This window comes from Capsicum annuum, chromosome 6 (genome assembly GCF_002878395.1).
Source record: "Capsicum annuum cultivar UCD-10X-F1 chromosome 6, UCD10Xv1.1, whole genome shotgun sequence".
Classification (NCBI taxonomy): Eukaryota; Viridiplantae; Streptophyta; class Magnoliopsida; order Solanales; family Solanaceae; genus Capsicum; species Capsicum annuum.
Genome location: NC_061116.1, coordinates 224,801,595 through 224,820,226, shown reverse-complemented (window position 1 = coordinate 224,820,226; position 18,632 = coordinate 224,801,595). Strand labels below are relative to the sequence as shown.

The 18,632-nt window shown below is 35.4% G+C and overlaps 2 protein-coding genes across 5 annotated transcripts; both read left to right on the top strand.

The window, feature by feature from the left end:
* Positions 1 to 902: 902 nt before the first annotated feature.
* Positions 903 to 8,735, top strand: LOC107875414. Its single transcript, XM_016722124.2, has 9 exons — positions 903 to 1,702; positions 3,648 to 3,833; positions 4,230 to 4,322; positions 5,018 to 5,200; positions 5,297 to 5,399; positions 5,792 to 5,977; positions 6,497 to 7,611; positions 7,740 to 8,089; positions 8,185 to 8,735. Exons 1-9 carry the CDS (start codon positions 1,478 to 1,480, stop codon positions 8,252 to 8,254), a joined length of 2,511 nt encoding a protein of 836 aa, XP_016577610.1. The 5' UTR covers positions 903 to 1,477; the 3' UTR covers positions 8,255 to 8,735.
* Positions 8,736 to 13,541: 4,806 nt separating this feature from the next.
* LOC107875415 (probable serine/threonine-protein kinase WNK4) lies at positions 13,542 to 18,390 on the top strand. 4 transcript variants are annotated; one of them, XM_047414177.1, is made up of 7 exons: positions 13,542 to 13,916; positions 14,426 to 14,691; positions 15,829 to 16,052; positions 16,341 to 16,498; positions 16,588 to 16,900; positions 17,110 to 17,391; positions 17,680 to 18,390. In XM_047414177.1, the coding sequence occupies exons 1-7, from the start codon at positions 13,824 to 13,826 to the stop codon at positions 18,192 to 18,194; spliced, it is 1,851 nt and encodes a 616-aa protein (XP_047270133.1). In that variant the 5' UTR covers positions 13,542 to 13,823; the 3' UTR covers positions 18,195 to 18,390. The 4 variants fall into 4 exon arrangements, with proteins under 4 accessions (XP_047270133.1, XP_047270134.1, XP_016577615.2 ...); XM_047414178.1 differs by having other exon boundaries at positions 13,550 to 13,916; positions 17,110 to 17,352; XM_016722129.2 differs by having other exon boundaries at positions 13,564 to 13,916; positions 17,110 to 17,448.
* The last annotated feature ends 242 nt before the right edge of the window (positions 18,391 to 18,632 follow it).

Sequence of the window (18,632 nt, the reverse complement as noted above, 5' to 3'; positions counted from 1 at the left end):
TTATATATAGTGTGAATGTTGAGCGAAGGTGGTTAATACGAGCTTGATGCGCCTCGTACCTTTGTCAGTACGAAAAACAGTTAAAACCTGTATGGTAACTGTTTTTAACAGAAATTCAATCTACGAAGTATTTTATCGTTCATGAAAAAGTTCAAAAAAGGATTTATCCAAAAATGTCCGATAGTCCTTCAATATACCGCAATCAAACTAATCTTCGCCCCATGTAATCCACTTCAATATATCACGACAAAATTGTCGTCCCTTATCATTGTTATCCACTATAAGAAATTGCGTTTAAACTAACCGCCGTCCCTCTCACTACAATCCACTCCAATAAATCATTGCCAAGCTAAACCTCAACCCTTCTCAAATCACAATCAAACTAATTTAGGCCCTCCTCAAATCGCGATCAAACTGATCGTCGACCTTTCTGAAATCCCAAACAAACTGGTCGTCGTCCTTTCTGAAATCTCAATCAAACTGGTCGTCGATTCTTCTCAAATCGCAGTCAAACTGGTCGATGACCTTTTTGAAATCTCAATCAAACTGGTCGCCGATCCTTCTCAAATCGCAGTCAAACTGATCGTCGATCCTTCTCAAATATCGATCAAACTGGTCGCCGACCTTTCTGAAATCTCAATCAAACTGGTCGTCGACACTTCTCAAATATCGATTAAACTGGTTGTCGGCCCTTCTCAAATCGCGATCCAACTAGAAGGATCTTATCAAACTAGCCGTCAAACTTCTCAAATCGCGATCTACCTGGTCCCAGCCCCTTCTCAAAATCCAAGTAGTATATTATATTTTTTGAGTCCTTGATTATTTAATTGATTATATATTATATTAATAATATCAACATATAGATATATATACACACAAAATTCACGTCCAAATAAATACTAGCAATTACACATAAATTATGATATGCTTCTCCAATAACGGCATTTGAACATTGCACCACCCCCTTCAGATGCGACGCCGTTGCGCCGCAGTCTGTCAGAAAAACACAATAATCTCAACAAGAACCCCCCACAAAAAAAAAAATAAAAAACCCAAAATATATATACATAATATACACGTAGTTGCAGGTGGAAATTAAACGGAGATTTTCGAAAATTGAAGAAGAAAACAAGAACAGAGGGGTTGGGGGTTGGGAGGTGGGGTGAGGGGTAAAGGGGTATTATGTGGGGGAGGGTGGGGGCAATTGAGAATTGTCTCCTTCTCCGAAAAATTTTCTTCTTTGAAATAAATACAATCATATTACTTACTTATATCAAAACAAAATATATATACATAATATAAATACTATATATATAGCCATTCGCATTATCCCCAGTTACCCATTTTTTGGTCTAGAAAATTCCTTGTTTTCAATCAAGAAATGGCCTCTAAACCCCTCTACTTTACTTGGGTATAATCAAGATTTTTCCTTTTTTGGTTTTGTTGTTGACAAAAAAGGTGTTAGGTTCTATTTGTTATGGGTTCTTGTAGTGTCGGGCTTTTTCGGGTTGTTGAAATGGAGAACCGTTGGGATTTTGTGAATCCTGATCCTTCACAAGTTAAAGAGGATTGTTGGGTTGTTGGTGAGGAAGCTGTACAGGAAGTTGTGAATTGTGTTCATCCAACTCTTGATACTGAGGAAAAGAGGAAAGATGTTGTTGATTATGTGCAGAGACTTATTAGATGCTCTCTTGGATGCGAGGTTGATTTTTTACTTTGATTTGATTGATTAATTCAGTGTTATATATAATTGAGATTCTAGCTGTTGATTCCTGCATTTGCATGTCTGTTTTTTTATATAGCTTAGAATTCAGTTGTGTCTTCATTTTTTGTCCCATTTCTGTTGAAATTTTGTATCTTGATTTGTTTTAGCTTTCTGTAGCAACAGGAACAACAAGGACATATCCGGCGTAATCCCATAAAGTGGGGTCTGGAGAGGGTAGAGTACACGTGAACCTCTATTGATGACTTGTTTTAGCTTTCTATTGATAGCTTCTTTTTTGAAAAATGATGGGGGTCTGAATTTTCCTCTTTCTTATTTTTGGATGGTGGGGGTGGGGTGGGATTTTTTTGGGGAGGGGGGGGGTTGGTTGGTTGGTCAACTTGTTGGGGGTTACAGAATGATGTGTTACCTTTTATTGGATAGTTTGTTTGTTCATTTCTGGTGAACAGATAAGGCTCTACTTGATGTTGTTGACAATCTCAAAGGCTACTCTACTAATCTAAGATGGTTATGAATAGGGGGGGGGGGGGGGGGGGGGGGGGGGGGGAGGGGGGAGAACAACATCATTTTTCACTGCCACAGTTGTACTATAGTGTAAAAGACACTTCTTTTTTACAACAACAACATACCTAGTGTAATCTCACTAGTGGGGTTTGGAGAGGATATGTAGACGTTACTCCTATCTTTATGGGGTAGAGAGGCTAACCCTCTGCAAAAAGGAAGTTTAATCAAAATAGGAATGAATGACACCTATCTTTTTTCTAATAAAGTAAAATGTCGTTTGTGCCAACTTGCTAGCACCACGATTAATCCAGCTGGTCCTTGTCGCTTCTCACCAACACACGTAAAAAGTCGTCAAGGTTTAGGAAGATGGTAGTAATTTAATCAAATAAATTAAGACATTGGTTCCAAATTTAATCTATCCAGCTCTTCAACTGCGAGGCCAGGCCACCCCCTTGGTGGCCAAGTTAATTAATTTTAAGTACACCAAAATATTTCATTGTAATTTTGACTTCTAAATGTGTAATTACTCTGAATTGAACATTTGTTTTTCAGTAGTAAAAGTTTGAACACTTTTCTGGCTAAGAGCATAGGTCAAATGACCTGCCGCACTGCATCGGGAGTGATATTTCACTATTTGATTTGAGAACTAGTAGAAATAATTAGCAGTAAGCTAATTCCTTTTGGATGGGGCTGGGAATACTTACTTCCATAACTATATTTCTTTATTTCATGTTACATGGTTTCTTGTTCCCTTAAGCATTCTTTAGACACCTGTCAATTCAAGTTCAGGAAACTAATTTATGTTATTATTCAAAAATATCAGATTAAAACCGAATTGTGTGATTCATCTTTAATTCTATTACAGTTTTAACGTAAACCATTGTTGTCGGATGCATAACTTAGTTAAAGATGAATCTATTTGTTCCAACGGACTAACTTGAGCAACTCTATACATTTGAAGCAGTCAAGTCTTCTTTTTGCTTTACTTATCCAAAGAATAGTTGAATGTTCTTTTTTTCTGTTTGAATCAGGGACGGATCTAGCATACATCTTATGGGCTCATCCAAACCAAGTAGTTTTGGCTCAGACCTGTATATGTGCTAAAAATCTTACTATAAAGAAGCACAAATTATAGAGTTTGAATCCAGCAACGCAGATGCGCTGTGTTAGAATTCCGAACTGGAACCCATAATGTTTAAATCCTGGATCACCCCTGCTTCAAATTACATTCTGCCTCCTTAGTTACCATTGGCTTCAATATTGCAGAGTCTGGTGTGTTTGAACTTGAAAGTAAAATTTATTATCACATATTGTGGTTGAACCATGTCACTACTGTTTTAAGTTTTTGGTCCGTCTTAAAGTGTATCTTGCTTTTCATTATTTTAACAGAGTTTGCTGCTTATACTTGTTTGTCATACAGGTTTTCTCATATGGATCAGTGCCACTGAAGACCTACCTTCCTGACGGTGACATTGATTTGACTGTTTTTAGCAGTCCTATCATTGAAGAAACATTAGCTCGCGATGTTCTCGCTGTTCTGCAGGAAGAAGAGCTAAAGGAAAATACTGAGTATGATGTCAAGGATCCCCAATTTATTGATGCTGAGGTTCTTTCCTGACTCTAATGATAGAAGTATACTCAAACCAGTAAAGTCTGTAAAATGAACTGAATTGGATGAAGTATTTCTGAGTTCTTTGCAGCAACAAATAGTTTTAAGTTTTTATCTCAATATCCTGCTGCCTGTGGAATCCGGATAGTTGAGTCTAAGCGTAGTGGAGCTTTTAGCATGCATCTCTCTCTCTTTTTGTTTTTTGGTGTGTGCTTGTGGGAGGTGGGTTTCACTTTTAGATGCTTGATGAACGTTTATCGTGATTGAAGGTTGTTTTATAGAGTTGTACTACTATCTATTTAGTTTGGCTATCCATAGTCGTTCACTAAATTTATACTTAATTGATCATTTATTATCTGTTTAATATTGAGAAGTTTTGAATTCTCATGGCAGGTTAAGCTCGTGAAATGTATTGTACAAAATATTGTGATAGATATATCCGTTAATCAGTTAGGAGGACTTTGCACGCTTTGTTTCCTTGAGCAGGTAAGTGACAAAGCTAACTGTCTAAGATTCAAATAATCTTGTCCATATAGGTTCTCAGTTGCAGGTCAATGACAGTGTATTTAATGTGATAAAGTCTTTGTGCTTTAATTTTGTCTCTAATGTGTAAGATGTTTAGCATGTCTTGGTTACGCGGAAACAACTGGAACTGGAAAATGGTTTAGTGGAATCTCTAAACCAGTGAATGGACCTCGTTTATTTTTAGATATTGATTTAGCTAATGCAGTATTCTGTTGGATAGAATGGGATCCTTTGGTTGATTGTTTTTGTTATTTCTTACCAGACGAATTCCCTCTCTAATCACCTGGTTGTAGAAACTTTTACTCGTTTAATATGTATAGCTGGGTGTTGACATCATCCATTATATCCCTCCATTCTGTAGTACTTTTACTAGTAACTTTTTTTTAATGCAATTTGTGCTTAAAATGAACTACATTGAGCTTTTTAAACAAAAGTATCTGATAGAGTTTAGTTGTTTATTTGTCTCTTTCAAAATAATGTCTTTTTAGACTCTAGAGTTTCTGCTTCATCGTCCTTCTGTTCCTTGCAAACATTGGAAAACCAAATATCGCCCCCTGTGGTTTTAATCAATACATTTTGTTCTTCTGTTTCGTGTTAAACGAGGAAATGAACAGCTAATTTTTGTTCTTGTCGTCTTCTCTGTTTCATGAGCGCAGGTAGATCGCATTGTTGGTAAAAATCATCTTTTCAAACGTAGCATTATTTTGATAAAGGCTTGGTGCTATTATGAAAGTCGTGTTCTTGGTGCACATCATGGTCTGATTTCTACATATGCTTTGGAAATACTGGTCTTATTTATATTCCAGTTGTTCCATTCATCGTTGAATGGTCCTCTATCGGTAATTACCTGTTTTTGCTTTTTGACTTAGTGCATTGAGCTTGGTATGCAAGCATAAATAACTGTATTTGACATTCCTGTTTTTGCTTTCTTTTAGGTTCTCTATAGATTTTTGGATTACTACTGCAAATTCGATTGGGACAACTATTGTATTAGTTTGAATGGTCCAGTACGCAAATCATCCCTTCCTGCGATATTTGGTAAGCAATGCTCTCCCGTTCGATTCTTTGATGTTGTTTTTGATCTCCTTTAGATGTCTACAATCTTCTAAAAACAACAACAACAACAACATACCCAGTATATTCCCACCTAGTGGGGTCTGGGGAGGGTAGAGTGTACGCAGTCCATACCACTACCTCAGGTGAAGTAGAGGTGAAGTAGAGAGGCTGTTTCCGATAGACCCCTGGCTTAGAACCATTGGCGATGTCTACAATCTTCTGTAGGATTTTTTTTCTTACACTTGTGCGTAAGCTTGCAAAGAGATTGGCATTTTTACTTTTTTTGGCTTTTGGTTGGTATATAGTTCAGTTGAGTGGAATTTTGATTTTTCTATTCAATTTTTTTCTCACTGTTTCTCTTTATCTTTCTGCAGTTGAGATGCCAGATTATATAACCAAGAAGTTGTTGCTTAGTGAGGAGTTCTTAAGGGACAGTATGGAAATGTTCTCAGTTCCACCAAGGGGTCTTGAGACGGACACACGACCATTTCAACAAAAGTATCTAAATATTATTGACCCCTTGAAGGAAAATAATAACCTTGGGCGTAGTGTCAGCAAAGGTACAACTTAAATGATTTCTCGTTTGTTGTTTAAATGATCGTTATATAGGAAACCCGAATCCCTTTTATTTCTTTGTCTTTCATTTTATTCTTTACTGGTACTTCAGGGAGTCAAAATCTATGAGGAACGGGAGATCCTAATGATCTGATTCTGCAGTTTTGGCTACAAATGAGATGATTTGTTTTGTCTACGCAAAATCTTCCTTTTCATCTATGCATTCTGTTTTTCTTGTAGCTACCAAAAGTACCAAAGCCTTGCTTCTTAACCATGCAGTTGTGTTGGACTAACAACTAGTACCCCCTTTAGTAATTTAATGAGCAATATGTTTTGGAATTGCCTACCCAGGAGTATATAAGTCATTTGAAAGTTAGTATGTCTGTAGAAGGAAATTTTGGAAACTGAGAATGTGCTTGTCATGTTGTTTCCAGGAAAGAGCATGATTGTGGTGTTTTGAGTTGATATGTAGGTGGTCTGTGTTGCTCTCTCTCACACGTAAATTATGTTTTGATTCCCATCAGGTAATCTCTATCGAATACAAAGAGCTTTTAAGTATGGGGCCCGGAAACTTGGCGAGATTCTTTTGTCACCATCCGACAAAGTTGCCGATGAGATCAAGAATTTCTTTGCAAACACTATTGAGAGGCATATACTCAATCATGTGGCTGATTTACAATATTCCAGCCTAATTTTAGGTGATGAAGACACATGTTCTTCATTATCCCCTGCTGAATTTTATGCCAATGCTAGAATGCTTCTGAAATCCTCAGATGGTGATTTTGAGAATGATAGCCTGAAAAAGGTATTTAAATCAATATCGAATGAGTCGTCGAGTAATTTGATGAATGGAGTTCCTTCAGATATGGTGTCAGAAAATGCGTCCTTTTCAGATGGTGCAGCAGTTTCAGGATTCTGTCCATACAGGGATGCAAATGATTCTTCTGCTTCCGTACCTCTAAATCTCGATGTTGCAAATGGAACATATGACTATTGTTCTAATGGAACTTCCATGAGTTCTCTTTCTTGGAAGCATTACTATGCTCCTCCATTTCATTTCAATAAATCATGTGTTGAAACTGGGAACTGTGCTGAGAATTTGTGCCAACGTGACCTATCTGATTCTGGTTTGTGGGTGGAGACAACAGAGTGCCCTCAGGAGAGCAGCAACATTTACCAAGCAGGTGCAGATTATAGTGAGGATGTCTGGTCTGGTGGTTCAGCAATCTCGAGTCCAAAGACCAGTATTTTAGAAAGTTTAACTCTCAACATAGAGGAAAGGGACACGGCGAGCGCAGCTGGAGATATTGAATCTATGAATCCTTTGGTGGACTTAAGTGGGGACTATGATAGCCATATACGGAGTTTGCTCTATGGCCAGTGTTGCTATGGGTTTGTCCTGTCAGCGCCCGTACTGAATAGTCCATCATCACCACCTCCATCTCAAAACATAACCTATTGGAATACTGTCCGACAATCAATGCCATTAAGACAGAACTCATTTTGGCAAACATATGGGAATGTTATGCTTGTGGAACCAGCTGCTCAACCTTCTGGCAATGCTCTACCTTCTACTGCTACTTTAGGTTCTGAAGAGAAAGAAAAGGCACAAGGAACTGGCACCTACTTTCCGAATGCGGTAGTTTTCTCTTACATTCTGGCCAGTTCATTTCCCATCTTATGTGTATCTCGGTTTGTTGAGATAAATATCTCCCTTTTTATAAAGCTTGAGGGTGGTTTTTGTATCACCCTCCTTTGTCTTTTCAGGAATATCGTCAGGAGAGACGTTTTAAAGGACGGACTAGGAGTAAGGCACCAGGAAGTCATGGTCAGTTGCATTTGAAGTCAAATCATTCAGAGAAGTGTACAGAGGAGATTTCAGCTGTAAAATCTTCTGTTCAAGGTCGTGAAAAGTTAGCCATACCTAGCCAATCTGATAACTTCCTCGAAGATTCTCGTGCCAATGCTTTCTCGAATTCATCATGTGTAATTGAATTTGGATCTTTGGGTAATCTTTCTGAGGGTGTGCTTTCACGCACTTCTCGTGATGTGCTCCTGAATCCAAGTGTCCCGCAACAATCGCAGCTTTCAAAACCTGCATGTAGTAAGCAGGGAAGGTAGGAACAGTTCCCTACTTTTTCTATTTTTGGACTGTGGAGTAGCAATATGGTCTGTTACCAGATGCTAGCTGAAGTTTTACTTTGGTTTTCAGGGCTGCAGTGCCTTTGTTGGGGCTGAAGAACGAAGATGAGTTCCCTCCTCTGTCATTGCGGAAGGTTTAGGATTTTCAACTTGTCTGAAGACTGAAAAGGAATTTTACAGTAAAAACTAACAAAAACAGTTACTTTAGGCAGATATCAGGTAAAAGAGAAACTTCTAGACGGTAAATCCGAGTATGTCCTTTTTTTCTATGTTGCTCAGACTCTTCCAAAATTTCAATGGGTGCGTGTTGGATTCACCAAAACTAGTATATGTTTGGAGAATCCGACACTGGTGCGGCATCAAGTGTGAAGAGTCCCCGCAACTTATCTTTTTTTTTTTTTTTTCTTTTTTGGAGAACCTTTTTGCTAGCAGGAGAGTACAACTACAGCTTAGTTTGAACCTAGTTGAGGCCGACTATGTGAACGTAGTGTAACATAGATATGCATGTTGTACAGTATCTTTGGCAGCACTTCGTTGTTGCTGCATTGGCTGTGATGCTGTAGTTCTCGAGTTACCAACAATGCAAATTTGGTTCCTGTTAGCTTCTAATCATTTTGGGTACTGATGGCTCTCCTCCTCATCTTTTTTTGTGTCATTTTTAATCTCTTCGTGGCTATTGTATGTGCTCCCTTTTGGAGATTTGGCTGCATTTTACATCACTTTAATCCATCGGTTTTTACTTCTTTTGATGTCTGGTATGATGACAATAGTTGGTACATGAGGTCAATGAAGTGGATGACAATCTTTGAGAGATATCAGGGTTTGAATCTCAGCCGAGACATGATATTAGGTGATCAGTGGTCACCTTCCATTTGTATAGGCGTAGAGTTACTAGGTACTTGTGTTGATGAGAGGTAGCAGGCATTCGGTAAGATATATATATATATATAGTTGATGTGTGCACAAACAAGCACAGCCACCATTGTATGTATGTCCAGCTGACTACTGCATATGTATATCTGTTTTGCTTTTATTATAAATCACAGGAGAATTGATTATGACTTAACACATTCATCAGCTTTGGCACTCGGACGTTGCTAAAATTGATTATGGCATCTTCTCTTCTCTTATGGTCTTTCTCGTTAGCACGTAGTGGTTGGTTGATAGCTCCGATCTTGAAAATCGGTATAGTTTTGAACAAAGAACTATCAAGGGTTTGACATTACGACCCCTTTGTGATCAAATTATTTCGTGGATTGGATTTGGATTTCACAGAAATGTCTGCGAATAATGTCTGGATTTTAAATTAATCGTTCAATGTCTGCTCATTCGCTCCTCTCGTCTGAAATTTACACCTAATATTCCTCAAAAAAACAACGGGGCGCTTCTGTTTAAATTAAGTACAACCTAATAAATCTTTTAGTCATAAATAATTATTCTAACAACCACTATTCTCTGATTCTTGTGAACATGCACAATACTATATTGATTATAGCTCAAACTCAAACCTAATATACTCAAATTAGAACTTGAGAACCCAAACTCAACAAAACGGCCGAACTCCACAACTTTTGGTCAAACAATATATTTATCTTAAACATTTCAATAAATATGTGTATAACACTTGAAGTACAGAATCGCCTTCGCCTCCGAAAGTATGTATAGTTATTATTTTGTCTCAAAGTGGAATATAATGAACACGTGCAAGTGTATGTTGTTTGTGTTTCAATTATTACATAAGATGAGACGAAAAGTATGAGTACAATAATGCAAATACAATCATATGAGATTTGATTTAGAGTAAGAATTTTGGGGTGCTCACAAAGAGAGATGCCATTTGCCTACAAATAAACTTGTGTGGATAAGAATAAAAAAACATATATTAGTGGGGGGTGAAATAGACAACCCCACATTTCCTAATGCATTTTGCTAATACTGAAATTGAAGTCTATTTTTTTTTTTTTTTTTGGCTGACTCATTCTTTGATGGAATATGAATTTAAATGAGACTTCTCATCTTTAGGATGAATATAATCCTTCTAATAACAAATTAGAACTATCAAGTTTAAGTTTAAGGATGAATAAAATCCTTCTTGTAAAAAAAAAAAAGAAGAAAATAGAAGTATCAAATTTAAGTTTTGAGAATAATTTTTTTTTTTTTTTTTTATAGAAAGTGTGTTCTTTTTTAGTAGATCTTATGCAGTTTAAATTTAAATTAATCGAGATCTCAAAGTATCGGATGAAAATTGTAAAAAGTAAAAAAGAGGGATTCCTTCTTTTATCCGTTTTTTAAATTAAGACCTTTTTTTTTTCAATGATATCCTAATAGTGTTTAAGTAAATTTGGGCGTACCTCAATTATTCATTTAAGTATCTACTATACTATCTTCAATCAATATAAGTATCGACTTATTTTCATAAAGCATAGAATGTTGAGGAGAAATCACTAAATATTTTTGTCTCTGCTAAATATAACTTGTAATTTTTTAAATCTTAAACTTCATTTTACATTATTAACCGCGTTAGAGTCCAATCTTTAGATAAATTTCTTCTATCTTATTATTATTATTATTATTATTGTTGTTGTTGTTATTTTCAATTGAAATAGACAGGATCCTTCCTAACTTGTTATGTTCATTGTATATCAACGTGGTGGGTCTGGAGTATTAGCTGCTTCTAGTCATTATCAATGTGCAATAAAAATAGAATTCAACATAAAATGATCCATGATGTTTTCAAATAACTAATTTCAATTCATGCATCAGGCTGTAATTAATTTTTTTAAAAAAGAAATTTACATGCTTAAAATAAAAGCTATATATGCCAGCTGAACTAACCAGAGGATCTAGAAAGAAGAAAGTACGTTGTGTTTGGTTCGAAGAAAAATATTTTACCTGAAAAATATTTTTCTAAAACTTATTTTCTTGATATTATTTTAAAAGAATATTTATATATAATCAAGCAAAATACTATGGATGTGGAGTGAACTTCGGGAGTGCATGGCAACGTGTGGGATGGTCAATCAGTGGGGGTTATAGGGGCGTTAGATGTGGGCAAGAAGGAGATAATGAATTTTACAAAACTTATTTTTTCTATTTATATAAAGAAAATCATTTTTCTCTTTTTTAAGAAGCTAAAGTACTTTTCAAAAATATTTTTACTAAAAAATATAAAAAAAAAATTGAAAAACATTTATCGAACGCACCCTTAATTCCAAAAGTAGTGCTTAGTAAAGTTACCAAGAAAAAGGCAAGATAACTAACTTTAGCAACTTTTAATATCAAGTAATCAATTTTTAAAAGTGCAAAGTTGATAAATTATTTTTAAAATAAAGTAAGATTTATATTTATATTTATATTTATATTTAAAGCCAAGTCAAACACCAACTTCTTTTTTTTAAAAAAAAAAAAAATCTCCTTTTTACTGTTCAGGATATGAGAGTACGTGCATCAGTTGGAGTTATATTTATTTATTAATTTGGTCAGATTATTTTTTATTGTTGCATTATTAAAATGAGATCGTTACGTGATAATATACGAGCAGGTGTCATCTTCAACTTTTATTTTTCCTTTTTGGCCTTTGCAATAGTCAAACTTGGCCCTTAAATTTTCTTATGAGAATAATACTCCTTGAATAAGTTTGATGATCAAATAATTGGAAAGATAAGTTTAAATTTGCCACAGTTAATAATTACACCAAACCAATAATAGCATACTATATTATTATGTCTTCTGCATACTCTTTTATCGCCTAACAATTGTTAATTAATGTACATCGTTAAAGATTTAATGTAAATATTGGGCGCGACTACTTATTAATTTTACATCAAACTAATTTATGTTTACATTTTTTAATTTTTGATAAAGATAGAGATCACGATTGGATCAATTATAGTTTTCAAATATTTCAATTGACCGTTTTTCTTTAGCAATGAACATTCAAAAGGAAAAAAAAGTATTAATCAAAGATTAAAGTTTTTCATCAAACTTAGGTAATAAAATACCATGAACATTCAAAAGGAAAAAAAGTATTAATCAAAGATTAAAGTTTTTCATCAAACTTAGGTAATAAAATACCATTAATTATAAGTAATTGCACATGATCAAATTTTATGAAAATTATCCGCTCACACACACACCAAAAAAAAAAAAAAACATGTCTTTCCCAAGCATTTAGTGGGCAATTCCACAACGGCGTGTATCTAGCTTGGCAGTTAATTAGTTTTTTTATTAAATAATATATATAATGCCTTTCTCAATCTCACCAACTTTGGATTATACTTGCATTTAATCAATAATAACATAAATAATAAATTGTCTTGTTACAACAAATTGTAAATGTTTAGTCTATTCAACTAATATGTGTGTATATAATGTTTATATTAGTGGGAATCAAAGTTGTCAAATGCCAAAATGAAATTTGCCCCCACACATGAATGGACGTTGTATTCAAATAGTGAGAGCCACAAACAAATAAAACTCGAAGATTAGATCCCTCACAGTAATTTTATTTATAGAAAGAATCATAAAATTAAAGAAAGATTAGAATAATACTCAAGTTTATTTGAAATCTTATGTTTCCTAATAAGTATACGCTTAATACTTTCTTGAGTCAAGTTTTTAGCTTTATTTTAAGATGTAGTACTATTTTAGAGAAGATCGAGTGATTTTAGACATTGAGTTCTACTTTTTTTAATCTTTAAGGAGAATCAATAAATTTAATTTTTTTATTCGATCGTATTTACTATCTTTATTATAAATTATATGATTAGTTAAAGATAATGTAAGCTTTTGCATTTATTTTCAAAATTTATAATCTTAATACTCATGAACTTAAAATTTATCACTTCATAAGAAAAAAAAATCTAACCTAAAGATTATGTCTATCCAATATTCCTTTTTTTCTCACTCATTTTTCTCTCTCACCACAACCTAGCAACAAATAATCCCACCAAAGCCATAATAGCTACATATTCCCCTTTTCACACCCAATAAAAGCCAAATCTTGGCCAAAAAAATCTTTTATCTTTTTTCAATTTTTCCAAGAATAAGAAAAAAAACTAAGAAAATCCAAATCTTAGCCAAAAAGATTTCGTAAAAAAAAAATAAGTCAATGCACTAAAGTTTCAGCTATACAGGAACATCGGACCTGAAAAATCTATTATTCGTGGTAGCCTAGTGCAAGAATATGCCATTTTTTCTTTCAATCTTTCCAACAAAAACTAATAAAATTCAAATCTTGGCCCAAAAAAATCTAATCTTTTTTCAGTTTTTTTTTCCCAAACAAGAAAATCCTAATCTTTGGCCAAAAAAATCTCAACTATATTTCAATTTTTTTTCCCAAAAAAATAAAACCAAGAAAATCCAAAGTGACCCTATTGGTCCAGGTTCTGTACAAGCCATTTTCAGTTTGTGCTATTCTGCTGTCAACTCAAAACACACTCACCATCCTATCACATTTGTCTCATTTCTCAATCAAATGTTTGCCAGCATAATTTACTACAACTTCTAAACACCCCTTTTGGCTTTCTATGTTGTGTCTTCTCTGAAGTAACTCTTTTACTGAGTCCTACTATTTTACAAATTTTAGCTACGTACGTAACTCTAACATCCATAAATAAATAATTAATTTATATTCCCCTTGTTTTTCAACTTTCAACTTGTACCCATTTTCTTGATTAACTAGAATTCTTTTGTGAGAATTATTTTAATATGTATAAAGGAAGGTTTTCTGAAAACTGCAAAGAATCAGAGGATGATGATCTTGGGTATGTTGAAACTGACCCTACTGGTCGTTATGGACGTGTAAGTATTTTTGTCTTTGTTTTTTTTTTTTTTTGTTGCATGCTGTGACATGGCTTATATAAGCTTTGAATTTGTTTGTTGATGATGGCGTGTGTTGGGTTGATCATTTATGCATTTACAGTTCTTGATTTGTTGTGATTTTTCATCAATGGGGTTGATAAAGTTGCTGTTTTTGTTGTGAATTGTTGTATGTTGAGTCAATTTATGTATGATTCTTGATTATGTTTGTGTTTTTATGCATTTGCAGTTCTTGATTTGTTGTGATTTCCATAAACGGGGTCTGATAATTTTTTGGTGTGAATTGTTGTGAGTTTGAGTCAATTATGTATGATTCTTGATTCTTTTGGTGTTTGGGTTTTTATGCATTTACAATTCTTGATTTGTTGTGATTTTCATAGAGGAGGACTCATAAAGTTGCTATCTTTGTTGTGAATTATTATAAGTTGAGAGAATTATGTATGGTTCTTGATAATTTTGGTATTTGGGTTTTTTTATGCATGGGCGGACAGTTCGAGGAAGTTTTGGGAAAAGGGGCAATGAAAACAGTATATAGGGCAATTGATGAATTGCTAGGTATGGAAGTGGCATGGAGCCAAATTAAACTTAATGATTTGCTTCAGTCACCAGAGGATATAGAGAGGCTTTACTCTGAAGTTCATCTGCTTAGCACCCTCAATCACCCTTCTATCATGAAATTCTATACTTCTTGGATCGATGTCGAGAAAAGGACCTTCAATTTCATTACTGAGATGTTCACTTCCGGTACTCTCCGAGGGTAATGCCTCTATTCCCTGTCTATCATTATTTTTATTCGAATTGCGATGATTTAAAGTTGTGCTGTTAGTATCTGGAAAGTTATATGCAGTGACGAATCTAGAGTCGGTGGGTTCTAATCGTTAAATTAACTATGTGTCGCTCTTTAGCGCGAGAGTTTGAGTCTCTTGTATCTACCGTTCCAGCACCAACGCATCCTGAAAGTGAATCGTATTCCAAGAATATGATCTGTCTATTATGGTGTATGGAATATATGACAAAGATGGTATCTATTGATTGGTCATGTCATATACAACGGATCTAGGATTTCAATTAGGGGATTTGAAAAATAAAAATATAGTGCTAGAATTTGACAAAGATGGTATCTATTGATTGGTCATGTCATATACAACGGATCTAGGATTTCAATTAGGGGATTTGAAAAATAAAAATATAGTGCTAGAATTTGAACTTGGAACCTCAAGGTGAATTTTGAACCCCTAAACCGCGGAGCCAACCTTGTATCTTGTGTTTAGGGATTCAAAATCTATATGTAAAGAAATGGTGAAATCAGGAGGGAAGGCACAATGGTTAGCGCCTGCTGGAGGAGTGATTTCTCTATTTATATACAATAAAAAAAAAATTACCTTATAGATACGATGTAATTTTTTGCCGAGGGGGTTTGGTGAACACCCTCCTGACCCCCTAGATCTGCCCTTGGTCATATAGGTCCGAGTTGGACATCTAATTGCTTCGATTTTTTTTATCAGAAAATCTGCCACTAGTTAATGTTGCAATTAATTGCAAGTTCGCAACCTAGGGGATCACTTGAGGCTGTATGTGAGGGCCCTGGACTAAAAGGTCCCAATTTCAATGACTGATCATGTAAGTTTATGAGACTATTTGAAAATTTTTCTCCTTCGGTTGTATCGTACATGCTATATTCTATTATGTAAAAGCATAGCATAACTAAAAGAATGGAAAATCCAATAGAAGATCTGGCATCTTACTGCTGTAATGTCTCATGAAAAAATCCAAAGAATTTAAATATGAGTTTTGATGCCTATTACAATTAACAGAGATTCAGAGGATCAGCCTACAGTTAACGGTAAATATCTGTGATGGATTTGCTGAGAAGGATACATTTGATTGAATGCAGATACAGAAAGAAATATCAGCGAGTAGATATTCGAGCTGTAAAGATTTGGGCACGCCAAATTCTGGAAGGTCTGGTTTATTTACATGAACATGATCCACCAGTTATCCATCGAGACCTGAAGTGTGATAACATATTTGTTAATGGTCATCTTGGACAAGTGAAGATTGGGGACTTGGGATTGGCAGCAATTCTTCGTGGATCTCAGCGAGCACACAGTGTTATAGGTACGGATGGAACTTTTGTTATCAATTTGTATACATCTGGGGAGTAGCCAATTAGCTCGTTAAAACTTAACGTGCAGTGGTGACATTTTCTGAATTCATACATTTGAATTTGGTAAATCAAGTTCTGTGGACTTCTTAATGTCCGACTAGATTGTTTCTCTAGACTGGCTTTTATATTGAGATTTTTCCGCATATAAACTACAACAAAATCTAAGGTGCATTTGTGTTTTGTCAAGCATTCCACAATTACTACTAATTGTTTGTTATTTCTATTTTTTTTGGCAACAGGAACACCTGAGTTCATGGCACCAGAATTGTATGACGAGAACTATGATGAGCTTGTTGATGTATATTCATTTGGCATGTGCATGTTGGAGATGCTTACTGGTGAATATCCATACAGTGAATGTGTGAACCCTGCACAAATATACAAGAAAGTGATCTCCGTAAGATGCTTTATTTTTTGGTATCTTTCTCGACAGTTTTTATCAGTTAATCAGAAATTTACTTGCGTGCTCTTTTATTCCTCACTCAGGGTAAGAGGCCAAGGGCATTTTATAAAGTTCAAGACTTGGATGCACAAAGGTTTATTAGGATATGCTTGGGGCCAGCATCGAGTAGATTATCAGCTAAAGAACTAATGCTTGATCCGTTCCTGTTGATTGACGATGCTGATGGTGAGTCGGTTACAATGATGCGACTACAAAAGGCTATCTTGAATGATAAACTCGCTATTGAGGATCTCCACTTGAATGAGGATGTCCCAAGGACTAATATGAACATCACAGGGAAGTTGAACCCTGAAGATGATACCATTTTTCTTAAAGTGCAGATTGCGGGTAAAGAAGGTATTGCTGCTTTTCCATCTTTATCAAATTTCTATCTGCTGTGGCCTCAGCTTTGTTCTTGAAGAATTAGGACTTTTCGGGGAAAAGTTTGATTCCAAAAGCAGAACAAGAAGGATTATGAAAAGGGAAAAAAGGATGTTATTAGTTCAGTTTCTAGATAAACACATGAAGCTGAAGCATTCGTTAAAGTTTTAACACTGTCCATGCAGGTGACGTTAGGAATGTGTTTTTCCCATTTGACATTGTGACTGACACCACCACGGAGGTTGCAAATGAAATGGTGAAGGAATTAGAAATTACCGACTGGAAGCCATGTGAAATCGCTAATATGATTGATGGAGAAATATCCGGTCTGGTACCTCAGTGGAAGAAATGGAATCAGTTTGAATCGGCCGATTACCATGTGCTAAGCTTTAAGGATGATGATAACGATCACCATAACCCTTTCCAAGGTTTCTCATCTTCTTCATCTTCCCAAGTGTCATTGTCAGGTCTGCTCTCCTCTCAAGTGATTGACACAAACACCAATGACCATCATTGGCTTTATGGTATTATCATTTATCTGATCTAGTGTTATATTACCAAATTCCACACACGTTGTCTTTGCTCTATCCTCGACAGATTTTGTTTAATTAACTTGAGTATTGGTTCCCGCTGTTGAGAATAAACCACATATGCTGGTTGAGTTATATTTGAGGACTAGCATACATATTTCGACCAGAAAAAGCTACCAAAGACGTGATTATTTATATGTTTGTTGCTACATTTCGCTCTTGCAGGTGATATGTTTGATGATACCAGCTCTCAAAGCTCGTCGCACTCTGCAAACTATTCCAACTTCAATTACTTATCCGAAGATGAGAATGATCCTTTGACAACTTCCACAAGACAAAGCCAGCCATCTGCTGCAATCACTCACCACACTTCCCGGTTCTGCCCCAGGGAAAACTCAATCACGGGGCAGTCTTTGGCAAGAACGTGCTACAAGCAATGCAAAGCTATGCTAGAATCAAAAGGAACTTGTTCCACCTCTAAAGAGAAAGGCAAAGTTGATGCGCGTAGACTAACAAGGAACAGGTCCTTAGTGGACATGCGGAGCCAGTTGTTGCACAAGTCATTGGTGGAGGAAGTGCACAAGAGACGATTGTTCAAGACGGTTGGTGCTGTTGAAAATATCGGGTTTCAACAACCTTACGAGGATTTGAAGAGGAGTCCTCGATCGATGAATTGCACTTATTCAATGAGCTTGTCAAGTGATGGTAAGGGACAAGGTTACAAATCAAGAAGACATTAATTTTTATATGTCTATACATATCTAAGCTTTAAGCAGATCTAAGTTTTGAAGTAGCTAGGCAGCAGCTGGTGTAAATGACAATAAAAGTGTTTGTTCAAATGCTGTACATTTGTATGTACCTTCAAGCAATGCAAGAATAACAACCTCTTGCATTTTATGGCCTAATTTACTATAGAGTATCGTTCAGTTTGTGCCACTTACAAGAGAACTACTTTTTCACTAAACTTTCCAAACACATTATACTCTTGCCTGACTGATTAAGGGGTATCAAATGACGATTGATTGATTTGGGCTGGTGAAAATGGGTTGAATCTTTTTTTCTTTGGGTTAACAAATCAATTAGGGCCCAAATGAACTTGCATGGCATTTTTGGCAGAAAATTACGCTCAGTAATCTTCAAAATGGATGATCTTGAGCTTTTTTACCCTTGTTTGCCTC

Coding starts and splice junctions, on each gene's coding strand:
- LOC107875414 (XM_016722124.2), top strand. CDS start 1,478: ATGGGTTCTTGTAGTGTCGGGCTTTTTCGGGTTGTTGAAATGGAGAAC. Junction 3,834..4,229: donor CCCAATTTATTGATGCTGAG/GTTCTTTCCTGA, acceptor TTCTCATGGCAG/GTTAAGCTCGTGAAATGTAT. Junction 5,201..5,296: donor CGTTGAATGGTCCTCTATCG/GTAATTACCTGT, acceptor GCTTTCTTTTAG/GTTCTCTATAGATTTTTGGA.
- LOC107875415 (XM_016722129.2), top strand. CDS start 13,824: ATGTATAAAGGAAGGTTTTCTGAAAACTGCAAAGAATCAGAGGATGAT. Junction 13,917..14,425: donor CTACTGGTCGTTATGGACGT/GTAAGTATTTTT, acceptor ATGGGCGGACAG/TTCGAGGAAGTTTTGGGAAA. Junction 14,692..15,828: donor ACTTCCGGTACTCTCCGAGG/GTAATGCCTCTA, acceptor GATTGAATGCAG/ATACAGAAAGAAATATCAGC.